Consider the following 23,732-nt stretch of genomic DNA (forward strand, 5'->3'; position numbering starts at 1 on the left):
CTGTTGTTTCCTCGCCCGTTGAGTTTAGCGCTTGTTTTACACGCCGCCGAGGTGTGCCTGGGTTTGAATGGGCATTCTAGCGGGAGGCGGCCGGCCTCGGCGCCGGCAGGCACCACACGCCTCATTACTGAGCTCAGTCCAGTTGTTACCGCTCTATTTATGAGGTGCGGCCGGCGCGTGGCGGCCGGCCGCTGTCCTGTGTCCGCCGCTTCCGTAGAGCCATAGTGGGTGGGTGAGCCGCGGGGCCGCGCTCCTGTGCGCGCGCCCCTGTCGGTCAGTGTGTGTTCACCGGGCGGCCGGCCGGCGCGACAGCCCGGCTGGGGACCGCGCGCCGCCGGTCCGCGCCGGCTCTGTCGCGCCGGCTGTGGCCGTGGCTGCGCTGGCGCTGGCGTTCGATACTGCCTTCCTCATTTACACCATCTTGAATTTTGCTCAGTCTTGTCGGGTAGACTTCTAAACGAGTACAAATTTCAATCAGCGTCACCGAGCCTGTGTTGCAATCATAGCCTCACGCAATGTATGAGTTACGTTGGGTGTATTTTAGAGCATTGACCTCTCCATCACTGCCAGCCGTGGGTGAGCGTGTTTTGTTGTTTATATATTGGTGTAATAATAAAGTTAACGCCAAACGTCCTGAACTGCTGTACGCGGCTGGCTGCCGGGACCCGGAATCTGGGCCAAATGTCCTGGGCTGCTGTGCACGGCTGGCTGCCGGGACGCGCGACCTGGTCACGTGCATCACTTCCGTGGCCAAATAAAGCCGGACTCCATCAGTCAGCGCGCGCATTTGGGTACCACCAGGCAAAAGGGACCATATGCGATTTGCAACAATCCCGTCTGCGCCGCACGCGTCCGCGTCGCACCGGTGCGCTGATGCTGAGGCACGAGTGGGTCGAACGCGCTCAGGCCAAAGTGCGCCGAATTTCCAGATTGAGTTGGGTTTAAAACTTGTTTATGTGGTAATTTTGTCCCAAATGATCACGGCAGCATCAATTCCTTGAAACTGCCCATCCATGCGATGAATATGACGACCTATGCCGATATCATGGCTCTCGGATCTACGGCGTGAACACGCTGAAATTGCTGCCGGGGTACCGCTGCTACGTCCGACGTATTAGGAGTCACGCACATCTTTGGCAGTCCGGATCTCGCCCCACAGTGAGAGGTGAGATCCAGATTGCCAAAAACGAGACTGTCATGACGAGCCTAACGCCACCTGTTGACCACCATGGGAAATGTCGCGTTGGTCAGATTCGGCACGCACCACACATGCACCATACTTACGCCTCTAAGGACGCATTCTGCGCCGCCTGAATAGGGAAGGTAACCTGTGAACTGCGCGGATTCGGCGGGATGATCCGTCGGGGAAAACGACCAGCGGAAACTCATTCCCGAAGAAACGTAGCGCTGTTTAGCAAGTTTATTTCACAGAGGTTTTAGCAATCCCATAGCGACAAAACGGAGGCACGTCATCGACGACAGCCGGCTGACCGAGCGGGGCGGGGCGTCCGATCGATCGCGGTGAACCGACCTCAGGCACCTGCGGCGTGGCCCCAGCAGGGGCCAGAGCCGTGCGCCGCTGCGCTGCCGGCGGCGCAGCGACGCGCGGCAGTGGAGGGTGACAGCCGGTCCCCTGCGCTGTCGCTGCCGCTGTCGTGCCGCCCTGTCCCTGCCTAACAGCACGCGCTTGGCGGCGCCGACCGCACCGGCTGCTGCACAGATTGACTGCAGCCAGGGCTCTGCCCTTTAAACTGTCAGGCTAGGGGCACAGGCTCGCCCCCCCCCCCCCATCCTGTCCACGTGTGATGACCTTTTGTACCATCCAGCCTCGCGTGCCGGGTACGCGACACCGGCGGTGGGCGACACGCGCCCCGGTGGTGACGTTTGTTAGTGGTTCGCCGAGCTGCGGTAGGAAACTGATGCTCCAAACAACAACTGGCGAGAACACGACTGTGCTCAGAAACGGGCGTCAGTAAAGTACGACCGAGGCCGCGGTCAGTCCTGCGCCCAGGCGTCCGCTTAAACGGCGTAGGTCTATTTCAAGACCGAGGTGCTCGCACCCATCGAAATTCTAAACCGCAAATTTTCAACCGAAGCAGGTAACACGTGCACACACCATTAATAACGCGTAAGCGCTGGCTCGGCCACCGCATCGTGTCGACATAGTCTACCTAAAAACGTTCGCTGCCCGTTTCTCAAGCTGCATTCGACATTGGCTGCCCGTTCTCAAGCTGCATTTGGTTGTTAAAAATCGCTGTGCGTGCGTCGGACACGCAATACCATCGATGAGTCACATACACTGTTTATCCAGCTAGACAACGCAGCAGACATTAGTTTCTTAAATCCTAACACATGCAGTAAACAATTGTTATCCTCCGCGTGCGCATCCTCAGCGTTCGCACATTCATTAAACAAACGACCAAAATCAGCCGCATCGGCCACTGTTAAGCGTCTTCGGTTGGCACTTGTAAACATCAGCATGCACCGGAAAGCTGTGACGACGTCACGGGCGTGACGCGACGACTTCGCCATACGGCCGGCGAGGTAGGCTAGTTCAGGCAGTATGCATTGCGAGCGCTTTGCGACCATGGCAGTGTAGACGCATTTTAGTTGTACACCGCCGAACCGGACCGTCGACCCACTAGCAGCTCGCAACAGATCGTACCTATCAGCCACAGCGTAAAGACTAAACAAAGCGTCGTAAAAACTACGGGGAACCTGAAACCTACACAGATCCAACAATCCTGCCCAGGTTAGTTGCTTCTCATGCTGAATAGCTTAAAACCCTGTGGTGAAGAACGCGCCGGACGGCGACGGCCCCGGCCAGGACGACGGCCGGATGTCACACGCCGGTTCGGTCGCGCCTGGCGAGCCACAATTGCACACGAGCGGCGACCGGGCGGGCTGCTGCCGACGCCACGGCCCGTTTGTACGGTGCAGCGGGGGTTATGGACGGCTACTGGTACCAGGGCGACTTGCGGACCCAGCGCAGCCGGATGCCAGCGTCTGTGCGCATCTTGATGCTGGCCGCCTCGGCGGCGCGCACTGTCTCCTTGACTGACTGCATCAGGTTCTGGGCGTTGCCCACCAGCATGTCGGTAGCCTCTTGGTCCTCCTCGGTGCCTGCCGGCCGGCGTCCGTTATGCTCACGCGACAAAGCCTGTTCACAGTCGTCCTCGCCACGTTTGCCAGCCTGCACGGAAGCATTCTGCAGGCCCGTGGCCGGCTGTTCATGTGGCATGATGCGCTGGGGTGCATTTTTGGGCGAATTTTCTAATGCTGCCAGCAGTTATAAAAAGTGAGTGATGCAAACGGCGGTGCATGATACAATGAATCGTATGAGAAACAGACGGACATCCAATTAGCTTTTGAGCTATGGATCCAAGGACACTATATGTTTAGTAGTTGTTGATGCTCAGCTAGACCATGACTTAAAATTTTGGTAATACTTTATCATGATATATTATGACTAATGATAATAATAATATATTATGACTTACAATAAAGTGTTCCATCACAGTTCATATCGCAAGAGATGTCTGTAATACCAACTAGCCCGACCAGCCAACCAGACAGTGAACAAGCTCTAAACTGCGATTTGCACCCACGCTTAACGCAGCCCAAAGGTCGTTAAGGCTTGCTTCTGAAACAATCTTCCCTAAACGGATAAGAAGCCACGTTATTATGGTTAGTGGTGTAAGACATTGGAGCGACACCATCGCCGAGTGGCTCGCATGTAAGCCACCGAACGCATGCTCAAATATGCCGTATCGCAGGAAAAACGGCAAAAGCAACTGGACGGCGTACAAGACACAATGGAACCTTAATCGTGCATATCAATGAGCATATACTTTTCTGCAACTATAGAATACAGGTCAGCTAAGAGGCAGGCACAACGGTGTGTGATCAGTTTCAAGGCATATTGGTGAGAAAACTTCACCTACATGACTTGAAACCTACGCTACACACGCCATCTGCTGACTGCGCCATCGATATTTTTGTTGTAATTGCCTCCGTTCGCATAAACCGTGGCATAAGCAGCACCTTTGCATAGCCGACCGCTGGCTGAAGTTCTACGTCAGCTCCAAGCCGCATGCGAAGGTGAGACACTAGTTCGGGGGCATCACTAAGCAACACATCCGCACTGTCAGCCGACGGCCACAGTCACGTCTCGTCAACTCCAAGCCGCATGCGAAGATGAAACAACACGTCAAACTACCAGCCTACAACGCGCCAGCTCGTGAGTGTGTTAGCGCCCAGGCGTGCACCCGCCCGCCGCGTTAGGTCACGTTAGGTCAGCGCTGCCGGTCATTTACCGCTCGTCACAATGCCGTCGGCCCGCCTGTCCAGCTGATCTGCACCTGGCCACGAGAAGGTACCGGCGGCGTCAGAGGGGGCGACCGCGGCGGCCGGCCAGAGGACAGCGACACCACGGGCCGAGCCCTCCCCCCTCCCTCCACCCCTCACCCTCCACCACCCCCGGCACCCGAGCGAGGCCACAGTCAGCGGCTTGTGGCTGCTTCTTCGGACTCGGGACGGTGTCAGTTTGCGCAGCCAGGGTACCGATGGTGAAGTGGCTAGGCTACACGTGTGGTAAACCGGAGGCAAGGGGCTCAAGGTGCCACGGTGCCCGCCCTTCCCGCCAAAGTGGGAGGCAGGCGACGCCGTACAGCCTCAGCAGCTACGCATGTCGTGAGGTCTCAATGACGTAGACGCACAAGCACATGCACGCACGCACGCACGCACACACGCACGCACGCACGCACACACACACACACACACACACACACACATACACACACACACACACACACACACACACACACACACACACACACACACACACACACACACACACACACACACACACACACACACACACACACACACACACACACATCGTTTGCAGGAAAATGAACCAGTCAGATCGCAGACCGAGGGCCCCGGGTACCTGAAGCCTATTGTGCGCTATACTGAGCGGGTGCCCCGGTCGTTCGCAGCGGCCGCCACCGGCCACGCCATCCACTCACCCTGGGCGCCCAGCATGGTGGCCTTGACCGTGGAGAGGATCTTCAGCTGTGTTCCAATGGTAGGGATCCTCTCGCACACCTGCAGCAGTTGCTGTGGACAGAGCCGGCCGGCACATGTCAGCAAGCGGCGGCGTGACAGGCCAGCAGGCCGGAGACAACAGCGGGCCGGGCCCCGAGGGTGACAGGCCAGCAGGCCGGAGACGACAGCGGGCCGGGCCCCGAGGGTAGCAGGCCAGCAGGCCGGAGACGACAGCGGGCCGGGCCCCGAGGGTAACAGGCCAGCAGGCCGGAGACGACAGCGGGCCGGGTCCTGACCGTGACAGGCCAGCAGGCCGGAGATGTCACCGGCCGGGCCCCGAGGGTAACAGGCCAGCAGGCCGGAGACGACAGCGGGCCGGGTCCTGACCGTGACAGGCCAGCAGGCCGGAGATGTCACCGGCCGGGCCCTGAGCGTGACCTGCCGCTGACAACGGCCTGGCCTCTGAGGACCGCATCATCTCCGGCTTACAAACTGGCAGCGGTTTGATCCCGCGGCATTAAAACCCCGCCGAGTTTCGCACAATGCTCATAACACACCACAACGAACACAGTGCCCAGGATCAGCACAAGCTCCCGACGAATACGCTCCCACAGAACACCCGCTCCGATATCTTCCCCGGCACACATGGCGCTGAGCGCCTGATCTACCCTCACCGTGCGCATGCGCTTGTCGGTGCACTCCTGCGCCAGCTCCTTGGCGAGCCGCGTGACCTCCTCGGAAGCCTCGGCGATGGCCTTGGCGCAGGCGATCAGCTCGCGCTTGTTGCCGCCGCCCTCGCCGCGCACCAGCTGACTGAGCTTGGCCATCAGCTGGGCCATCCGCTTGGCGGCCGCGATGATGTCGTTGTCCCGGCTGCTCCACTGGGCCACCTGGCAGCGGCGGTCCGTGTCAGCCGCGGTACGCAACGCACGCTGCCGAGCGCGGTGGCCTGTGGCCGGGAGATCGGAGGAGGGATACGGGAAGACTGAGGCAAGCTCGGTAGTGCTCCGGTTGGGGTGGTGAAACCACTTTCAATAAACTTCACAGAAAGGTTTCGGACGAAAAAATATATATGTTCTAAACATAGCGACGGAGCCAAAGCATGTAGGCTTTCTGGGCGCACGGTGATGTACATGGAGGGTAGTCTGCCATCGAGAGTAACGCCACCTGTGGCCATCAGCGCCATCTGTGCTCAGCAGCGGCACCCACCTCCTGGTGGAGGCCGTGGGCAGCCTGCATGATGGGCTGGTTGGCGGGCGGCGCGTGCCGGAACACGTGGCTGTCCTCCTCGTCATCAGTCTCGGGCGGCGGCGGCGGCCGGGGCGGCGGCTGCCCGCCGGCCGGCAGCGGCGGACGCGGCGGCGCCGACTCTGCGGCAGCGCGATAGCGCCGTCAGACGAGCACAGCTGCCAGCCGTCACGGGCCGGCAGACGAGCACAGCTGCCAGCCGTCACGGGCCGGCAGACGAGCACAGCTACCAGCCGTCACGGGCCGTTAGGCGAGCACAGCTGCCAGCCGCCACGGGCCGTCAGACGAGCGCAGCTGCCAGCTGCTGCCAGCTGCCAGCCACGAGTCGTCAGGCGAGTACGGCTGTCAACCGTCACGGACCGTCAGACGAGCACAGCTGCCAGCCGTCACGGGCCGGCAGACGAGCACAGCTACCAGCCGTCACGGGCCGTTAGGAGAGCACAGCTGCCAGCCGCCACGGGCCGTCAGACGAGCGCAGCTGCCAACTGTCACGGGTCGTCAGGCGAGTACGGCTGTCAACCATCACGGGCCGTCAGACGAGCACAGCTGCCAGCTGTCACGGGTCGTCAGACGAGCACAGCTGCCAGCTGTCACGGACCGACAGACGAGCACACGCTTCCCTACGTCTACACTTCCAATAACATCTGATGGAAGTCACAAAAGCTGGCCATACAAATCAGAAACTGGTCGACGGCCGTCCGAAGAGAAAGCTCGGTGCGATCACAGCCGTCTCATATCACCTGCAGGAACTGAGCCTACGACCGGGCAAGCAAGCAGAGGCAGGCCGCCATACGTTGCCATCCCGAAGCGGGGCTGGCACAGCCGGTAAGTGGAAGGCTGTTTAGGCGCACCTCCGAATGTTTCACAGCCATTCCTGCTCTATCTGCCGGAGATAATTTGCTTCGCTTGCTTGCTAATAAGTTGCTTAATAAGCTTAATAAGTTGCGCGAGGTTCCATCCAGTCGGCGAGAGTGGTCAAGTACCGCTCGCAAGTTGTGACAACACTATCAAGTATTACGGGAGAGCATCTGGATCAGGAATGCACACGTAAGAGATCGCAACGCTGCTACCCGGCGGATAACTGCGTCGTCATGAAGACAAACGCCAGTTCAGTGGCTGGCGTGCGACGCTGCCTCAGCACAGCGTGCGCGATTCAGAGCCAGCGGGACGGAAGTGCCTGCTACCGGCGTCCGGATCAACTGATCGCGACACGGCACCTCTGGACCCGACTCACTGACGGTCAGTGGCGCCACCAAGTCACGGGAGACATATGGCCAAGTCAGTCGGATCTGGTCTCGGGTGAGGAAAACATTGTTGCGTAAAGGATGGAAGGCAAACAATAGAAATAGAACCCAATTTCACATGAGATGTCAAATATCCAGGTATTTAGGACACAAAAAGAATATTAACGCAGCGGCACACAATCTCCACGCTAGTGTGCGCATTAACTTGGGCAAAACACTCTCAACAGACTGATTCCCCTAAAGCATGTGCGCATCAACGAAAGTGAGCTTTATCCCGACGCAATGATGAGAGCTTAAGCTTAGTCAGAGTTCCAGTTGGAACACCACAGGTCACAATCGGCATCACTCGTGAAAATTATACCAAGTTCGAACCGTGCATTCATCACAAAAACGTTTAACATGTCATGCACCTTAGTTCACTGAAACGCCATGCATCAAACCAGACATTCCAGACGAGGCATGACAGGCCAAGCACAAAGTCGCTGACGCCAGTGGAATCGACCGCAAAACTTCAACAACTGCGCATGCCCCACATGAGTTGCATTTCACGGCACGGGCAAAGCGCAACGACTGCTGCATACCCGCCTCCCAGCCTACAAACCGCACTCTGGACACGCAGTCGGCCGAAACGGCGACAAGCGTCAGCCCCGCCCGAGCCCGGACCCGGCCTCGGCCCGGCCCAGCGGCGGCCGCTGCCTCCCAGTCTGCCGGTCAGTCGACCGCAGTCGCCTCGAGCTCCCGGGGCGGCGCACACGTGTTAGTCGAAGCCACGCCAGCCAGCGTGCCGCACGGCGTCAGGAGGCACCACTCGGCGGCAGGCCAGGCCGGGCCAGATCAGGTCAGGTCAGGTCACCTGCGAGCCGCGGCGCCGAGCCCAGCTCGGGCGCGCGGGACACCTTCTCCAGGCCGGCCAACAGGGCGCCCAGCTCCTCCTCGCGGCCCTTCTTATCCCGGTCTATGGCATCTAGGGACGGCGCGGTGGTCACTGAAGGTCGCCGCAAGGGCGGAGGGGCGGCGGCTGAGCTCACGGCCGGTGCCCGCCGCGGGCCGCCGGCGGTCGCTTCCCCCCCCCCCCCACACCCTCCCTCCGGCGCACTCATGACACTGTGAATGGATGGATGCGGCTACTCGGAGGACCAGAAAACAATACCACAGGCTCTCAAAGAAAGACACCGAAAGTAAAAGGAAAGAGGCGGGGAAGTAGGTGAAAAGAAAGCGGAAAGGCAGAAGTGGAAAAGAACAAAGAGGGAGAGTGCCGAAGCATCGCATAGAGGAAAATAGAGGCAGAGAGACGGAAGGGATAGGGAAGGAGACGAACAATGGAAACAACGTACAAACCAGCCGATGACACAGACACCGAGCACCCGGGCAGCAGGGTAAGAACGACAGTGGCGCGTCCCGTCTCCGTTCCACTCACCGTTCAACTCCATCTGGGACATGCCGGGGATGAGGTCGATGTCCGGACCCACGGCCTTCCGCACCTGACCCACGGCATCCAGGAGCTGCCCAACAGCAACCGCACGACGTCAGGGCCGAGGCGACCGAGGCTCCCCTACACCACGCACGCTCACTAGCTAAGTGAACCCTCTCAAGAATCAAATTACAGTGCAGGTACGAGTTCGGGCATGCATAGCATTAATGCCAAAACGCGTTCGAATACCAGCACTATGCACGCCGCATATTTTGTCATGGTGTGAAACAGCCTGTTTAGGCGCACCTGCTATGTAAGCCGCAGACAGAGAGTACCTAACCCAGTGCTCACTGCTCGAGTTTGCTCACAACGTGCCGTTCCAGCCGAGGCAAGGACTGCCGCGATTCAACACGATAGCGAGCTTCCCCATCGCGATATTACACAGTGCCGCAGCAGTTAGAGTACAGTGCGATTTCCAACTAAACCTCCGTCGCACGGCGGGCACATGAGCAGCTCTGTAGCGACGCGCTGGGCGACGACGCCAGCCGCGCTGCGACGGTCAGCCGGGCGGCAAGCACGTCAGCCCGTCACCAGTCTCACCTCGTTGTTGGAGTTCCTCCAGCGGCTGACAGCACCCTGGTCAGCCGGGTTTACCGCCACCGTCTTGGCGTTCTGCACCATCGGAGTCACGCCTGGGGCACGCCACGGTTCAGAGGTCACCACCGCAGCTGGGAGATAAGCAACGTCGACACAATCCAACGCGCTTACGGCAATGACGTGATTCTGCCCCCGGGGAACTGAGCCAGTGACTTACTCAGTATAGAGGGGACGCAGGGTCTAGCGATGTTTCAATGAGGGGATTGTATAACTCCACCATCCAATGCAGTGTTGTACTCCAAATGGCGCTACCACAGGGAACTGGGCGTAACAAACGCCAGGCTGGCATCTGGAGACTGGACCCGCGGGCCGTTCAGAAGTGTGTTACGCTCATGGCCATTGGGGAAACCCCGACCGAAAAACGCAGAATGACAGCGGAAACTTGATGCATGCCACACTGCTAGCTTATAGCACGAGGCGGATCACTCAACGACCAATGCCCGGGTACCCCGGGGTCCAGCCACAGGCGACGCGTCCATGACAGGACACCATGCTGATCTGAGATCTGAGAGCGCAGACTGACTTTTCTGCAGACGGTCGACTGCCGCCTGAATTTCGGTGCGGAAGCGCGGATCCTCCGAATTGTCGGCCTCCTTCTGGGCCACCATCAGCACCCGGTTGGCCAGTCTGCCGGGGGGCGTGACGCGAGAAAAGTACACCTCACGCCGTCTCACCACGCCTCGCACCTGATATGTTCTGTCTCACCACGCCCCACACCTGACATCTCCCGTCCCCCCCATCACACCTCACACCCGACATCTCTCGTCCCAACGCGCCTCACACCTGACATCTCCCGTCTCACCGCGCCCAACACCTGACATCTCCCGTCTCATCACACCTCACACCTGACATCTCCCGTCTCACCACGCCTCACACCTGACATCTCCCGTCTCACCACACCTCACACCTGACATCTCTGGTCTCACCACGCCTCACACCTGACATCTCCCGTCTCACCACACCTCACACCTGACATCTCTGGTCTCACCACGCCTCACACCTGACATCTCTCGTCTCACCACACCTCACACCTGACATCTCCCGTCTCACCACACCTCACACCTGACATCTCTTGTCTCACCACACCTCACACCTGACATCTCCCGTCTCAACACGTCCACAATATCTCCCACAGCCTGCCATTCCGCCGCCCTATGCCATTGTCCAGCAACACACCGAACGGCATCACAGCGCAGCACCGAGAAAATAAAACACAACACAGCACCGAGAGCAGAACATAGCTCAGCACAGACCCGCCCCGTCCCCCGGCTTTTCAGCAGGCCGCCGACACGGCGTCCGGGTCACTGCTCCCGGTATTTATATATATATATATATATATATATATATATATATATATATATATATATATATATATTATCCCAGCTCCCTGCTGGCCGCATTTTGGACTATAAAGCACAGGTTGCCTACCGAGCGCCGACGGCCGTCATCCATCCCACCCCCGCCTCGACTGGCCGGGCACCGACGGCCGTCATCCATCCCACCCCGCCTCGACTGGCCGGGTGCCGACGGCCGCCATCCATCTCATCCCGGCCTCGACTGGCCGGGTACCGATGACCGCCATCCATCTCACCCCCGCCTCGACTGGCCGGGCGCCGATGGCCGCCCTCCATCCCACCCCGCCCCGACTGGCCGAGCCGACGACCACCATCCATTCCACGCCCGCCTCGACCATCCGGGCGCCGACGGCCGCCCTCCATCCCACCCCGCCTCGACCATCCGGGCGCCGACGGCCGCCCTCCATCCCACCCCACCTCGACTGGCCGGGCGCCGACGGCCGCCCTCCATCCCACCCCGCCTCGACTGGCCGGGCGCCGACAGCCGCCCTCCATCCCACCCCCGCCTCGACTGGCCGGGCACCGACGGCCGCCCTCCATCCCACCCCGCCTCGACTGGCCGGGCGCCGACGGCCGCCCTCCATCCCACCCCGCCTCGACTGGCCGGGCACCGACGGCCGCCCTCCATCCCACCCCCGCCTCGACTGGCCGGGCACCGACGGCCTCCCTCCATCCCACCCCCGCCTCGACTATCCGGGTGCCGACGGCCGCCCTCCATCCCACCCCCGCCTCAACTGGCCGGGCGTCGACGGCCATCTCTGGTGCCCAGGGAACGACGCCGACCCATTGATGGGAGTCGGTCTACGGATGGCCTGCGCTCTCCCTGCCGGGCCCGAGCAGACCCCAGCTGGCGCCCCGACCCGCCTCTCCGGTCTGGTGCAGCCTCATACTGACACCTAGCAATCTCGGCCATCAATCAGCATTTCCTTTGCATATCTACCCACGCATTGGCGGAGGAAGCTGCAGCCTGTGTAGCACTGATAAGCACAGTGCTTCAGTGACGAGCTGTGACCTTGTGCATTTGCTCTCAGGCTCTTTGGATGAGCATCATAGAACTTGCCACGCCGTAATCCCGCCTCTCCACGTCAGCAAGCCCCCTGGAGGAAGCTGCCAGCTTACTGGGCCTCTCGCGGGCAGAGGCCCACCGGCAGGCGCTGTGGTCTGACTCACCTGGCTATGGCGGAGGTGTTGCCGACCACCTCTTGCGGCTGCCGGTGCTTGATGCCTTCCTCGCACAGACCGGTGTGTTTCTTCATCAGCTCCTCTGCGGCATGGCGGCCACCGGAGCGCGCCGTCAGTGGGCGGACCACCCTTGCCAACAGGCGGCATCCAACGGACACCGAACACGCTCTCAGCCAGCTCACACTCCGCGGATCCTATTTCGTCGGGTTGTACCGCGCTACCCCGATGACTCACGCCCTTGTTATGCAGTTCACTGGACAAGGGCCCTTTTTGAACATGCTGCAACACACAAAGCTTGCAACAGTCTACCTTAAAGTGTAAGAAATAGCCACACTCAGAAGACCGCCTTCCCATCAGAAGCACGTCTTCTCACGCACCACCGATCCACGCAGTCAGACAGCTAGCGGACCTGCCCGGCGTTGACCCTCGGAGACCCGGACGGAGTCGGCCCACGGTGACCTGCCCGGGGTCAGCCCACGGTGACCTGCCTGGTGTTGACCCTCGGTGACCTGCCCAGTGTTGGCCCGCGGTGACCTGCCCAGTGTCGGTCCACGGTGACCTGTCCGGGGTCAGCCCACGGTGACCTGCCCGGGGTCAGCACACGGTGACCTGCGCAGTGTCGGCCTACGGTGACCTGCCCGGTGTCGGCCCATGGTGACCTGCCCGGGGTCGGCCCACGGTGACTTCCCGGTGTTGACCCGCGATAACCTCCGCAGCTGGCACTAACCCGACTGCCGTATAAACTTGGCCGCGTCGATGGCCTCGTCGCTGAGGTCGCGCACGCGACTGATGGAGTCGGCGTACTGTTTGCGCAGGTTCTCGAAGTGCTCGTCGGCCGCCTTGTTGTCTGGGTGCTGCAGTCGGATACTGCCGGCGTTTACCAGCTGCGGACACAGGCTCTCCACCTGGACAGGAGAGGAGGCAGGTCATATAGACGTTACGAACCACCAGCTGCGGACACAGGCTCTCCACCTGGGCAGGAGAGGAGGCAGGTCATATAGACGTCACGAACCACCAGCTGCGGGCACAGGCTCTCCACCTGGACAGGAGAGGAGGCAGGTCATATAGACGTTACGAACCACCAGCTGCGGACACAGGCTCTCCACCTGGACAGGAGAGGAGGCAGGTCATATAGACGTTACGAACCACCAGCTGCGGGCACAGGCTCCCCGCCCGGCCGGGGGGGGGGGGAGGGGTTGCATACAGAGGGGAATTCCACGACAACCCAACCAAGGCCTTTCACACCCATGTCATAATAAAATCTAAAAATGGAGTTGGAGGACAATCTCAGGCCGTTAAGGTGCATGTGCAAAGCGTAGACCTCTTCTAACAACGCTTACTGAGTTATGGCCTCGGGAATTTCGAGAGGTCATGCTACAGGCCTTTTTTGGCGGTTCATAGTTTGTGGGACAATTTACACAAATGAGTAAAAGTGTCATCAGCGAACTCACTATGATGCAAGGAAGATATCGCGTTCTCTGATTTCTCATTTTGTTTTTTGTTTCTGTTATCTACGTAACCTCGTGACCATTTATTACGTGACCTATTTTGACATGCGAGACATCAAAAGCTCTGTTTTTAATTAAAGCTCAATCAGCTGTGGTACATTACATAATAATAAAACAAACAAAAGGCGGGGTCATCCTATTCACTTTTTGAGCTTTGCAAAAAAACCTGAAAATCTTGTGTCTAAAAAATATACATGGTTTATATTGGCGACTACTATGGGATCAGAGTACCTGCTAAGTATAGCTTGTTGCCGCAACCGCCAACCAAGTTGCACCGTCCAGTTCAGCGGATAGTTCTGTCACTGCCCTTTCACCCGACAAGGGTGCGGAGGGTTTCAGGTGCCGCACAATGACGAGGAACGGCCACCCCGGGCCTGGGCCAACCCTGTTGCCAGTTGCCAGCTGACCTATCCATTTCGGTCAGGTCAAACGATATGCGCACCTGGGAATCGCACGCAGTGCTGCTGGATTACGAATGCGGCATCTTTCGTTTCCACCGCCGGGACAGATGACGGTGGGGACGGTATTTCTGCATATCTCAGGACTGGATAGAGATATTGAGATGCCCTTAACGACATTCGAAGAATGATAGATTTTGAGCAAGAACTATCGCACGATCTCCGTGATCCAAAGTCAAAGTCAAGGTTAAATTAGGGGCCAAATGCAGACAAGTGTATGATCTTTGCACTTAACGACCGTAGCCCTAATTTCAATGCCATATATACATGAAAGCAACTGATCACTTCATAATTTATCCACAGTTGAGTTAAATATGCTCCCTATTTCTGTTGACCTCTGATCTCTGATCTTACATCGCACAAAGCTTTAAGGTTGTTTACCTGACGCGAATTGGGGGCACTCCAAATATGAGTCGTGCAGTTTACGCGTAAGTACTTGTCGCCCAATTCATAGCCCAATTATGCAGAGGATTAAGTCAAAGAGGATAAGAATCTGATACTGCTGACCCGAAAGAACATGAAATACTGATCATTATAAATCAAATGGGTTCGTCGTTTATGCAGAGGATGAAGTCAAAGAGGATAAAAATCTGATACTGCTGACCCGAAAGGACATGAAATACTGATCATTATAAATCAAATGGGTTCGTCGTTTTCAAACGCGGTCTGTCAATTTCGTTAGACGTTTGAGACATATAAACAATGCATGAGAAATCCTTCGCAGGCAGAGCATGGCTCACACAAAGCATCCAACTCAAGGGCAGGACACACATCCCTTCCTTGACCCGGCGCAGTCATCTCACGGACAGGGCACACAGTCGTTTCCTGACTCAGAGAAGCATCCGGCCCCTACCCCCCAGCTCGCTAGCTGACCCTGCCCTCCAGCGACGCCGTCCACCAGCCTGACCTCGTTGGCCGAGGCCTGCAGCGCCTCCGAGAGCTTCTTGTTGCCGGCGGCGCCGGCCGAGGCCACCATGCGGCCGGTGCGCGCCGCCTGCGTGCTGAACCGCTGCAGCTTGTCGGCCTTGTCACCGAAGTTCTGCTCCCGGCCCGGTGTGCCCTGGTGAGCAGGGTCAAGGTCACGGCCAGGTCAAGCAGGCCCAATGGGGCGGACGACAGGGTGAGGGAGGCGGCACCAGTCCGACTCGTCGACCCTTGGGGCGGCGGATAGGTTAACCGGCATTATATGTGATTCACGCTGCAGGACTGATGGAGAACGATGGCGCGCTGGCAAACGGGTGACGAACGACGATGGCGCGTTAGCAAACGGCGCGCTGAAAAGAGCTTTTCCGTGCGTCAGCTGTAAGATCAGCTCGCTTCCCACATGTCGACTGCACTGCCGTAGTGCAGGGCAGCTGCAACAGGGCAGGCCGGCGCCAGACCGGCCTGCCCCCAACTCTCGCGCCGAGCCCAGAGGTCGGGGCCGCTTCGGCCTCCTCTCGGGCCCCGGCGACCCGCGGCGCGGCGAAGCATGGACCTGCCTCCGGCGGCCGGCAGGCGGCGCTGACGACACCCACCTCGGGCGCCAGCGTCGCCTCGGTGAACTGCTTCAGCGGAGTGACGATGTCGACAAAGTCCTCCACTACGCGGCCCACTAGCGCGTTCTGGATCTTGTCCTTCAGCTGCTGCAGTTTGGCCGAGAGCTGTCTGGGGTTGGGCGAGGGGAAATACAAATTATACACATGAATGAGACGCAACGGAGCGTCTCATCCATTCATTTTTCGTGGCCAGCGTTCGACGCTGGCCATGGCGCCACAAACCAGGCCGTACAGGTCGGCCAGCTAGCCTCGCAGGTTGCGCGCTTGTGTTGGTGCCCTATGTTCAAGTAGGTTCGACATAAGGGCTTGGCCAATACACGTCGTTCCAAGGGTTAGGATGCCCTAATAACCTTAATGGGATGCTCGCTTCTCGGAGCATATTGGAAGAAATATCCGAATGCTTCATTCACATACCGGCGTGCAGATTGTCACAGCCGCGATAATGCTTAGGTTCGATTCAGAGCCGCACGAAGACAGTGGTATTCTGCCTCAAGTTGTTCCTGCCCACGCACCGCGTATCACAGCACACAAGTTGACGTCATCGACAAGATTCCAGGCGCTCCCAGACAACAGTGTCTGGAAAGCAAGACCACATGGTACTGCGCTGCATCAGACGGGCCTTCAGCTCCCAGCACGCTCGCCCGCCGGGGTGCGGGGCTGGGAGTGCGCTCTCACTTGGCGATGGCGTGCGCCTGCGGCGAGTTGCCCTCGCCGCGGCGCACCAGATCGGCCAGCTGGCGGGAGAGGCCGTCCACCTCGTCGCAGAGCTGGAGCACCTCCTGGCGTGGCTGGCCGCTGAGGTTCTCGGCGGCGCGACGGCCCTCGTCCACCACCAGCTGGATGGCCTTCTGTCCGAGCGCGCGCTCCGGGCCGTCGGGCGCCTGCAGCCAGCGGCGCGCCTGCTCCAGCCGGCCGGCCAGCGTGTGCGCCGGCTGTTGCACGCCCGAGCGCTCCACGTTGGCCACGGCGCCGCGCACCAGGCCGTGCAGGTCCGCCAGCTGGCCCTGCAGGCTGCGCGCCAGACCCTGCGCCTGGGGGCTGGTGCCCTGCCGACGACGCCCCGGCGTCACACGCGGCGTCACGGTCTGCACCGCTCCGAGCAGGGCCAGGGGGAGGGGGAGGGTGGGGTGGCGGAGGGTAAACCTACAGCCGTTATACCGCTGGAATGGACCGAACTGTTGGAACGAGCGTTCTTCTGCAGCCGAGTGCATTCGGTGCACAAAACTGACCAGCGTCTGGTTTCAAGTTGCTGCCGGCAGGCTGACCACGAGGTGGGGAGGGCGACCCGACAATCCGTTCGAGCCTGATCTGGGCTCGCTGCGCGGGGAAAGTTTCTGTGTCTGAGGTAGCCCAGAGTGGCCGCAGGATAACTCGCGCTCGTCTCGTTTTTCTCCTCAATCCTGGTGTCAATCGCTCTGACGCTCTGATGTGCATCCCGGCCAAAGAGCTCAAACCGAATCCGTATCCCCTGCCCGCCCACCCCCGAACAACGTCCGGTACAGTGGGCGAGGTTCACGTACGCCTAAGCCTGTGACGATCCAGGGCGCCTTCTCACCTTGCCCCTCTGGCGGGGGTCACAGAATCCCACCTGGCTTCTCTGACGGAGGTCACAGAAACGTCACCTGGCCACTCTGGTGGAGCTCACAGAGCCTCACCGGGCCGCTCTGGTGGAGCTCACAGAGCCTCACCTGGCCCCTCTGACGGAGCCCACAGAGCCTCACCTGGCCCCTCTGGAGGAGCTCACAGAGCCTCACCAGGTCCCTCTGGCAGAGCTCACAGAGCCTCACCTGGCCCCTCTGGCAGAGCTCACAGAGCCTCACCTGGCCCCTCTGGCAGAGCTCACAGAGCCTCACCTGGCCCCTCTGGAGGAGCTCACAGAGCCTCACCAGGTCCCTCTGGCGGAGCTCACAGAGCCTCACCGGGCCGCTCTGGTGGAGCTCACAGAGCCTCACCTGGCCCCTCTGACGGAGCCCACAGAGCCTCACCTGGCCCCTCTGGAGGAGCTCACAGAGCCTCACCAGGTCCCTCTGGCAGAGCTCACAGAGCCTCACCTGGCCCCTCTGGCAGAGCTCACAGAGCCTCACCTGGCCCCTCTGACGGAGCTCACAGAGCCTCACCTGGCCACTCTGGCAGAGCTCACAGAGCCTCACCTGGCCACTCTGGCGGAGCTCACAGAGCCTCACCTGGCCACTTTGGAGGAGCTCACAGAGCCTCACCAGGTCCCTCTGGCAGAGCTCACAGAGCCTCACCTGGCCACTCTGGCGGAGCTCACAGAGCCTCACCTGGCCACTCTGGAGGAGCTCACAGAGCCTCACCAGGTCCCTCTGGCAGAGCTCACAGAGCCTCACCTGGCCACTCTGACGGAGCTCACAGAGCCTCACCTGGCCCCTCTGACGGAGCTCACAGAGCCTCACCTGGCCACTCTGGTGGAGTTCACAGAGTCTCACCTGGCCACTCTGGCGGAGCTCACAGAGCCTCACCTGACCACTCTGGCGGAGCTCACAGAGCGCGTCCGTCATGGAGTTGACGTCTCCGGCCAGCTTGTTGATGGCGTTCCGGTCCTGCGGTAGCGCGCGCTCGGCCACCCGGCCCGAGAGGTCCACGATGGCGCGAAGCGACTTTTCGCCGACGCCACCGCGCACCGCCTGATGAGCCAGATCATGTCACGAGGTCAGTCACCGGCGCCACCGCCCGATCAGGTCACGAGGTCAGTCACCGACGCCACCGCGTACTACCTGATGAGCCAGATCAGATCACGAGGTCAGTCACCGACGCCACCGCGCATCACCCGATGGGTCAGATCAGGTCACGAGGTCAGTCACCGACGCCACCGCGTACCGCCTGATGGGTCAAAGCAGGTCACGAGATCGTGTCATGCTCGACACCCACACACACGCTACGGCTGGGCTGACGGACATATTCGCTGACAACACCGGGGTATGTTGATGGTAACAGTGCACAAGCATGCAGCAACCAGGCCAACGGTACACAGTTTACACGTTGGAATTCTGAGGGCCCTGAAGAGCATGAGCGCGTGGCTGGAGGCCGAGCATACCGAGCACAGCAATGACGTGTCAACAGCAGCTGCCTGCTCGGCGACGTACACCGGCCTGAGCCCTTACCGGGAGATAGCCAGCCAAATAAACACAGCCGCGGCCACCGGATACCTCAGATGGGCATCATTCCCGGCTGCAGAACCCGCCAATACACGGAAGAGGCATGCCGCTCGTTAGTCGGAGCGGTTCGACACGATTCTGCCAGGCGAACTGAGCCTCCCTTCATCGGAATCAGTCAGAACTCAACCCGGTTACGATTCTGCCAGGCGAACTGAGCCTCCCTTCATCGGAATCAGTCAGAACTCAACCTGGTTCTTCAAACAGATATCGTGCCAGAGGGTGGCCATTTCCTGAAGCATTATCGCAACGCGAAATCGACCTTTCGTAGCCCTGCCTTGCACAAAGATCGGAAGTCAAACTTTGTGCTTTTATGGAAAATCTCCGCACTTTGGTAGCCTTGATGCATTGTGCACAAGTAGTTCCATAATAAGCGCCAGGTTCATTTCATAGCGCTTCTCGCAGGCCACTTGCAAAACACAGCCATACGCAGGCGCAGCCCGTCTCACCAGCGGGTCCTGCAGCCAGTCGTTGGCCGGCTGCAGTTTGGAGGCGATGGCACTCTCTGCCTTCTTCATAACGGTCAGCGCGTCCGCGTCCCACTCGTCTTCGTCGTAGGTGGTCAGCTGCAGCACGCGGATGATCTCGTGCACTTCGTCACTCATCCGGCCCACCAGGTAGTTGCGGTTCTCGGCGGCCTCCTCGGCGCCCTTACCTGCGGCGGCGGGGGGTGGCGACGGGGGTCAGAGGGGCCGGCGCGCCGTCCGGGGGGGAGGTAGAGGGCGGGAGAGGCGCGGTGGGGAGATCGCCTGGTCAAAGGCGATCTCCTTACCGCGCCGGTTACGATCACACTCGACGACGCGGCCGAATCTCGAGGCGGCGGAGCACAGCTGGCAGTCAGCGGGTAAATCCATTGATTGGCTGAGACCAGCAAGTGACGATTATCATACGCGTATGACCCCGACAAGGCAGGTGCTCACTTGTAGTGCACAAGTGTAGGTTGGCTGGCTGTGTGGGCTAGAGCGAGCATATTCACGCCAGACACACAAATGGCTAGCGAATAATGATCGTACCGAATGCCTACACCAGAATACGGGAGTGTGGAGCCAGAGCACGGCTGTGACGACAGCTGCGCTCCTGGGAGCTGAGTGGGCAGCGGGCATGGCACCTTCTATCGGTCTAGCTAAACGGCAAATACTTTGTATACGACGCCTATCACGTCGTGCTACATGCCTATTTTCGTCGTTCATCAGCTGTTCATTTTTCACGTCTCCTGTCAATTGTCGTTCCGCCCACTCACTAGACGGCTGGCCGGTAATCTGGATGTAGATCTTCATGGAGCAGATGAGGATGGGGGCCAGCGTCTTGACCTGCTCCAGACAGCGCACTAGCATCTCTCGGTGCACCTGGTGGGTCAGCTCCTTCTCCCGCGCGTCCACGTCCCTCGAGACCTGCGACGGCGGCGGCACACCAGGTCACGCATGACGCCGCGGCCACATGCCGGCGCACGTGCCGCCAGGCATTTGTATTTATGGCATGCTAGGAGGTGGGCGGCTGCGGCGCGCCGGGGCGGCTCGCCGACCGCGAGGCGGGGCGGGGGCGAGGGAGAGGGCCCCACACGAGGCGCAGCCCAAAGTGGTGCGGTGTCTCGGCCTGCGGTACGCCAGAGCCGGCTGTCGCACCGGTGCTGAAGCGCCGCTTCGACTCCTGGGCAGGTATATCGCACGCTATCTTGTTGCATGCGAAATAGCTTATAATGGAAATCCCTATTAAGCATCACTGTCTGACAGATGCGCTGCCTAGTTACACGTGCTCTAGGTATCCTGTGTCGCTTCGGTCAGGTTGGCAGCTCAATTCGGCGCCGCCTCGGCTCCGTCACCATCCGCGATCATCAGGGGAGTCAAAAGACACCCTCGGCTCCGTCACCATCCGCGATCATCAGGGGAGTCAAAAGACACCCTCGGCTCCGTCACCATCCGCGATCATCAGAGGAGTCAAAAGACACCCTCGGCTCCGTCACCATCCGCGATCATCAGGGGAGCCAAAAAACACCCTCGGGTAACTCACGATCCAATCTTCAGATCGGAGAAAATACGACAACAACCGACAGATACGAACAGTGCCAGCCGGAAACTTTTGAAGATATATCCGTTTTGAGACTGATAAGCTCACACGCTACGCAAAATACTTTTAAGGTCACCGCAGTCAAGGGCAGGGTCCTCCAGCACTCGTAATACCAGTCGTGGCACTATGCAACCGCCTTCAAACGAAAGGACGTGTTCTTGCACTTCAGAATCACATTACAATTAATAAAAAATCAAGAACTGAGGTCAGATAAGCACCAGCCGACAGAAGTCAGGCCACCCAGACAGATGCCTTTTCTGTTCTTCCGGCCTGCACCACATATAGAAGGGGCTATTGTGCTGGAAATGTGCTGGTTACCGTTTTACTTCTCACAGGTGACCGGGCCAAATAAATACCTTTGGTTTCATATCGACGTATCGTCTGACCTGCGGTAGGATTTGGCAAGACCTCATATGCTGTCATAGGCCACGACTGGCAGACAAAGAAGCCGATGAAATGCATCAAAGCAGCCCAAACCAAGACAGCAAACTTATAACTGCCGCATTTTCGGGCCCGGTGGCCTTGGATAACCTATCACCGCAGCCCCGGCCATCTCACCATCAGTTCAGACCGGTTCGTCTGACCGTCAGTTCACAACAGGTCATATGACAGTGCCGTCAGACCGGCGCCGCCACGCCCGGCCGGACCCCACCTCCCCGCCCCCCCCCCCCCCCGCGGCGGACTATTTCCGATTGGTGAGTCAGACGGCCGACGGCCGGGGTGCTCGCCGTGCGTTCCCCGATGATGTTTCAGGACGGCGCTGAGACACGCGCCCGCTCAGGGCCAAGCCAAACAGCCGCTCCGGCGCCGCTCGTCACCCGGCGCCGAGTCGGGCGTCCCCGGCCGACCGGCGGGCGCGCGCGCCAAATTTGTCCCGCCAAATAGAGCCGACCGTCTCCGGAGGGTGCAGAACGCACACGCACGCACGGCGTGCGCATGTGCGCGGTAAGGCTGCCCGTTTTGTGGGTCAGCGTCTGGGTGTGATTAGGTCAGCATCGGTTTACGAACTTTGAAGGCCGGTGTGATGACGGCGCTCCATCGAGACGATGCAGTGCTCCAGCGAACGGCGCTTGCACGGCGCGTCTTAATGAAACAACCACCTTAAAGGGAATACTCTACATTCGGAGAAAGGTTGGAGCGAACATAACGCATGATAAAATAAGCTCACTTATAACCATTGGTATATTTTGGAGTGAAAAGAATGCTACTAACAAAATTTCTCACGTTCAAATGTTCCTTAATACGTAATTGTTGGATGGAATGCGAAACGTTTGCACGACGGTGAGGTGCTGCCAAAATACCCGTGCGAAATTGCCACCCTGGCACTGACACGTAGTATTTCAAATCACCGAGAGATGACAGTAGCAATGCTGAAAGTGTTTGCTGAGCCAAATATCATTTTGTGCTCGCATCTTGGCTCTTTTTCGTGGTCTTCTTACATATTTACTCGTGAGTTTACGATGTTTGCTTGTAGTCGCATGCTCGGTGATGGCGCTATTCATAAGTTATTCGGTTACTTAAAATGTTCGCTTGTGATAACATATCCGGCTATGGCTCTGTTCTTCAGTTATTCGATTACAAGTCTTATTTCGGTCATAATTAGTAACTGTCTCTGATTCTCTACTGCTGCTTTATCCTGCATCCTCGCGACGCCGCGCTTATCCAGAGCAAGCTGCGTGCACCAGCCACGAATGAGCCGAGAGGCCTTCTAAGATGGGGGTGGGGGGGGGGGGGGAAACCCCAACCGGGCGCCCATCGCACACTCCGAAGGGCTCCTGCGCGGGCCAAAGCTGGGCGGTTGGCCCCAAGGCACATGTAGTACCGCCCCACCGCTATCCATTCGCTTTCATACGATATCCCTGAAGTGATAATTTCTGGTCGAAATAATCTGGGCCGAATTTTTGGTCGAATTTTGGTCGGCTCTGGTCCACATTTCTGTTCAACCTTGATTGCCATTTGGCGCCCACTCCATTTGGATACCGCGCTTACAGAGTGTCGGTAGCGTGACGGCTCAGCTGAGCGTGTTAGAAGCCAGAGGTACGGGTTCGATTCCCCGCGGTGTCCGCTCTTCCTTCCGGGGTGACGACGCCAGCTGAGGGCGTCAAATAGCTGGCGTCAGCAGCTGAGCACGTAAAAAAGCTGGCCTCAGCAGCTGAGCACGTCAAAAAGCTGGCCTCAGTGGCTGATTGCGTTAAAAAGTCCACGTGACGTCGACGACGACGAAATCGTGCTCACGGGCGTCAGATCTGACAAGCTATAATATTCTGCTTGCCTTGGAACGCCGCATGGCCTATAAGGCGGCGGATTTGAATGCCGCTGTTTTGGTGTCATGCAAACCTGAATGACCTCGAAATATTGTGCACGAAATAATTGGGACATCTTAACGGGCATGTAATTCCGAAATTAGAGGGTTTAAGTCTATGGAAGGGCAGGGCTGTGAACTATACCGAATGGTCTTCAAGATGGCTATGTCATTTAAAGCCCCATGCACATTAATCCCTTTAAATAAATGGGTTTACATTTGTAAAGGGACCGCCGCACATCATTTCCCGTGCCTGACGTCAAACGAGCTCGGAACCGTTAAATTCACGCTGATGGCGAGCCCACGCGCTCACCAATATTTCTTCGTCGATAGCTAACCGAGGCACGCGCTAATTAGAGTGCGCTCGCGAGCCAGCGGTCCGCCCGCTCGCGCCGCCGGGTACAGCGGCGGGAGGACGGGACGGGTCCTGACTAATGACCGTCGCGCCAGCCGCGCCCGGCTCGGCTCGTGCCGCTGTAGTCGGCCCCGGACACCGCTGCTGTTGGCAAGGGTGGTGCGGTACGGCGGGCCGGCCGTCGCCCG

At 59.0% G+C, this 23,732-nt stretch overlaps 1 protein-coding gene across 1 annotated transcript in view; it reads right to left on the reverse strand.

Annotated features, from left to right (window-relative positions):
- Positions 1-1,411: 1,411 nt before the first annotated feature.
- Positions 1,412-23,732, reverse strand: part of LOC119113248 (vinculin) — a 28,169-nt gene continuing 5,848 nt past the window's right edge. Inside the window, exons 4-20 of the mRNA XM_037237601.1 lie at positions 20,064-20,214; positions 19,273-19,478; positions 18,131-18,295; positions 16,326-16,696; positions 15,630-15,759; positions 15,020-15,172; positions 12,874-13,051; positions 12,135-12,228; positions 10,133-10,236; positions 9,553-9,644; positions 8,959-9,043; positions 8,395-8,505; positions 6,259-6,419; positions 5,724-5,939; positions 5,031-5,121; positions 4,317-4,361; positions 1,412-3,123 (exon numbers count right to left, since the gene is read on the reverse strand). Coding sequence (XP_037093496.1) covers positions 2,957-3,123; positions 4,317-4,361; positions 5,031-5,121; positions 5,724-5,939; positions 6,259-6,419; positions 8,395-8,505; positions 8,959-9,043; positions 9,553-9,644; positions 10,133-10,236; positions 12,135-12,228; positions 12,874-13,051; positions 15,020-15,172; positions 15,630-15,759; positions 16,326-16,696; positions 18,131-18,295; positions 19,273-19,478; positions 20,064-20,214 — 2,520 coding nt within the window. The 3' untranslated portion in view covers positions 1,412-2,956. The remainder of the gene's footprint in view (positions 3,124-4,316; positions 4,362-5,030; positions 5,122-5,723; positions 5,940-6,258; positions 6,420-8,394; positions 8,506-8,958; positions 9,044-9,552; positions 9,645-10,132; positions 10,237-12,134; positions 12,229-12,873; positions 13,052-15,019; positions 15,173-15,629; positions 15,760-16,325; positions 16,697-18,130; positions 18,296-19,272; positions 19,479-20,063; positions 20,215-23,732) is intronic.

This window comes from Pollicipes pollicipes, unplaced genomic scaffold (assembly GCF_011947565.3).
Source record: "Pollicipes pollicipes isolate AB1234 unplaced genomic scaffold, Ppol_2.1 Scaffold_7261;HRSCAF=8764_pilon_pilon_pilon, whole genome shotgun sequence".
Classification (NCBI taxonomy): domain Eukaryota; kingdom Metazoa; phylum Arthropoda; class Thecostraca; order Pollicipedomorpha; family Pollicipedidae; genus Pollicipes; species Pollicipes pollicipes.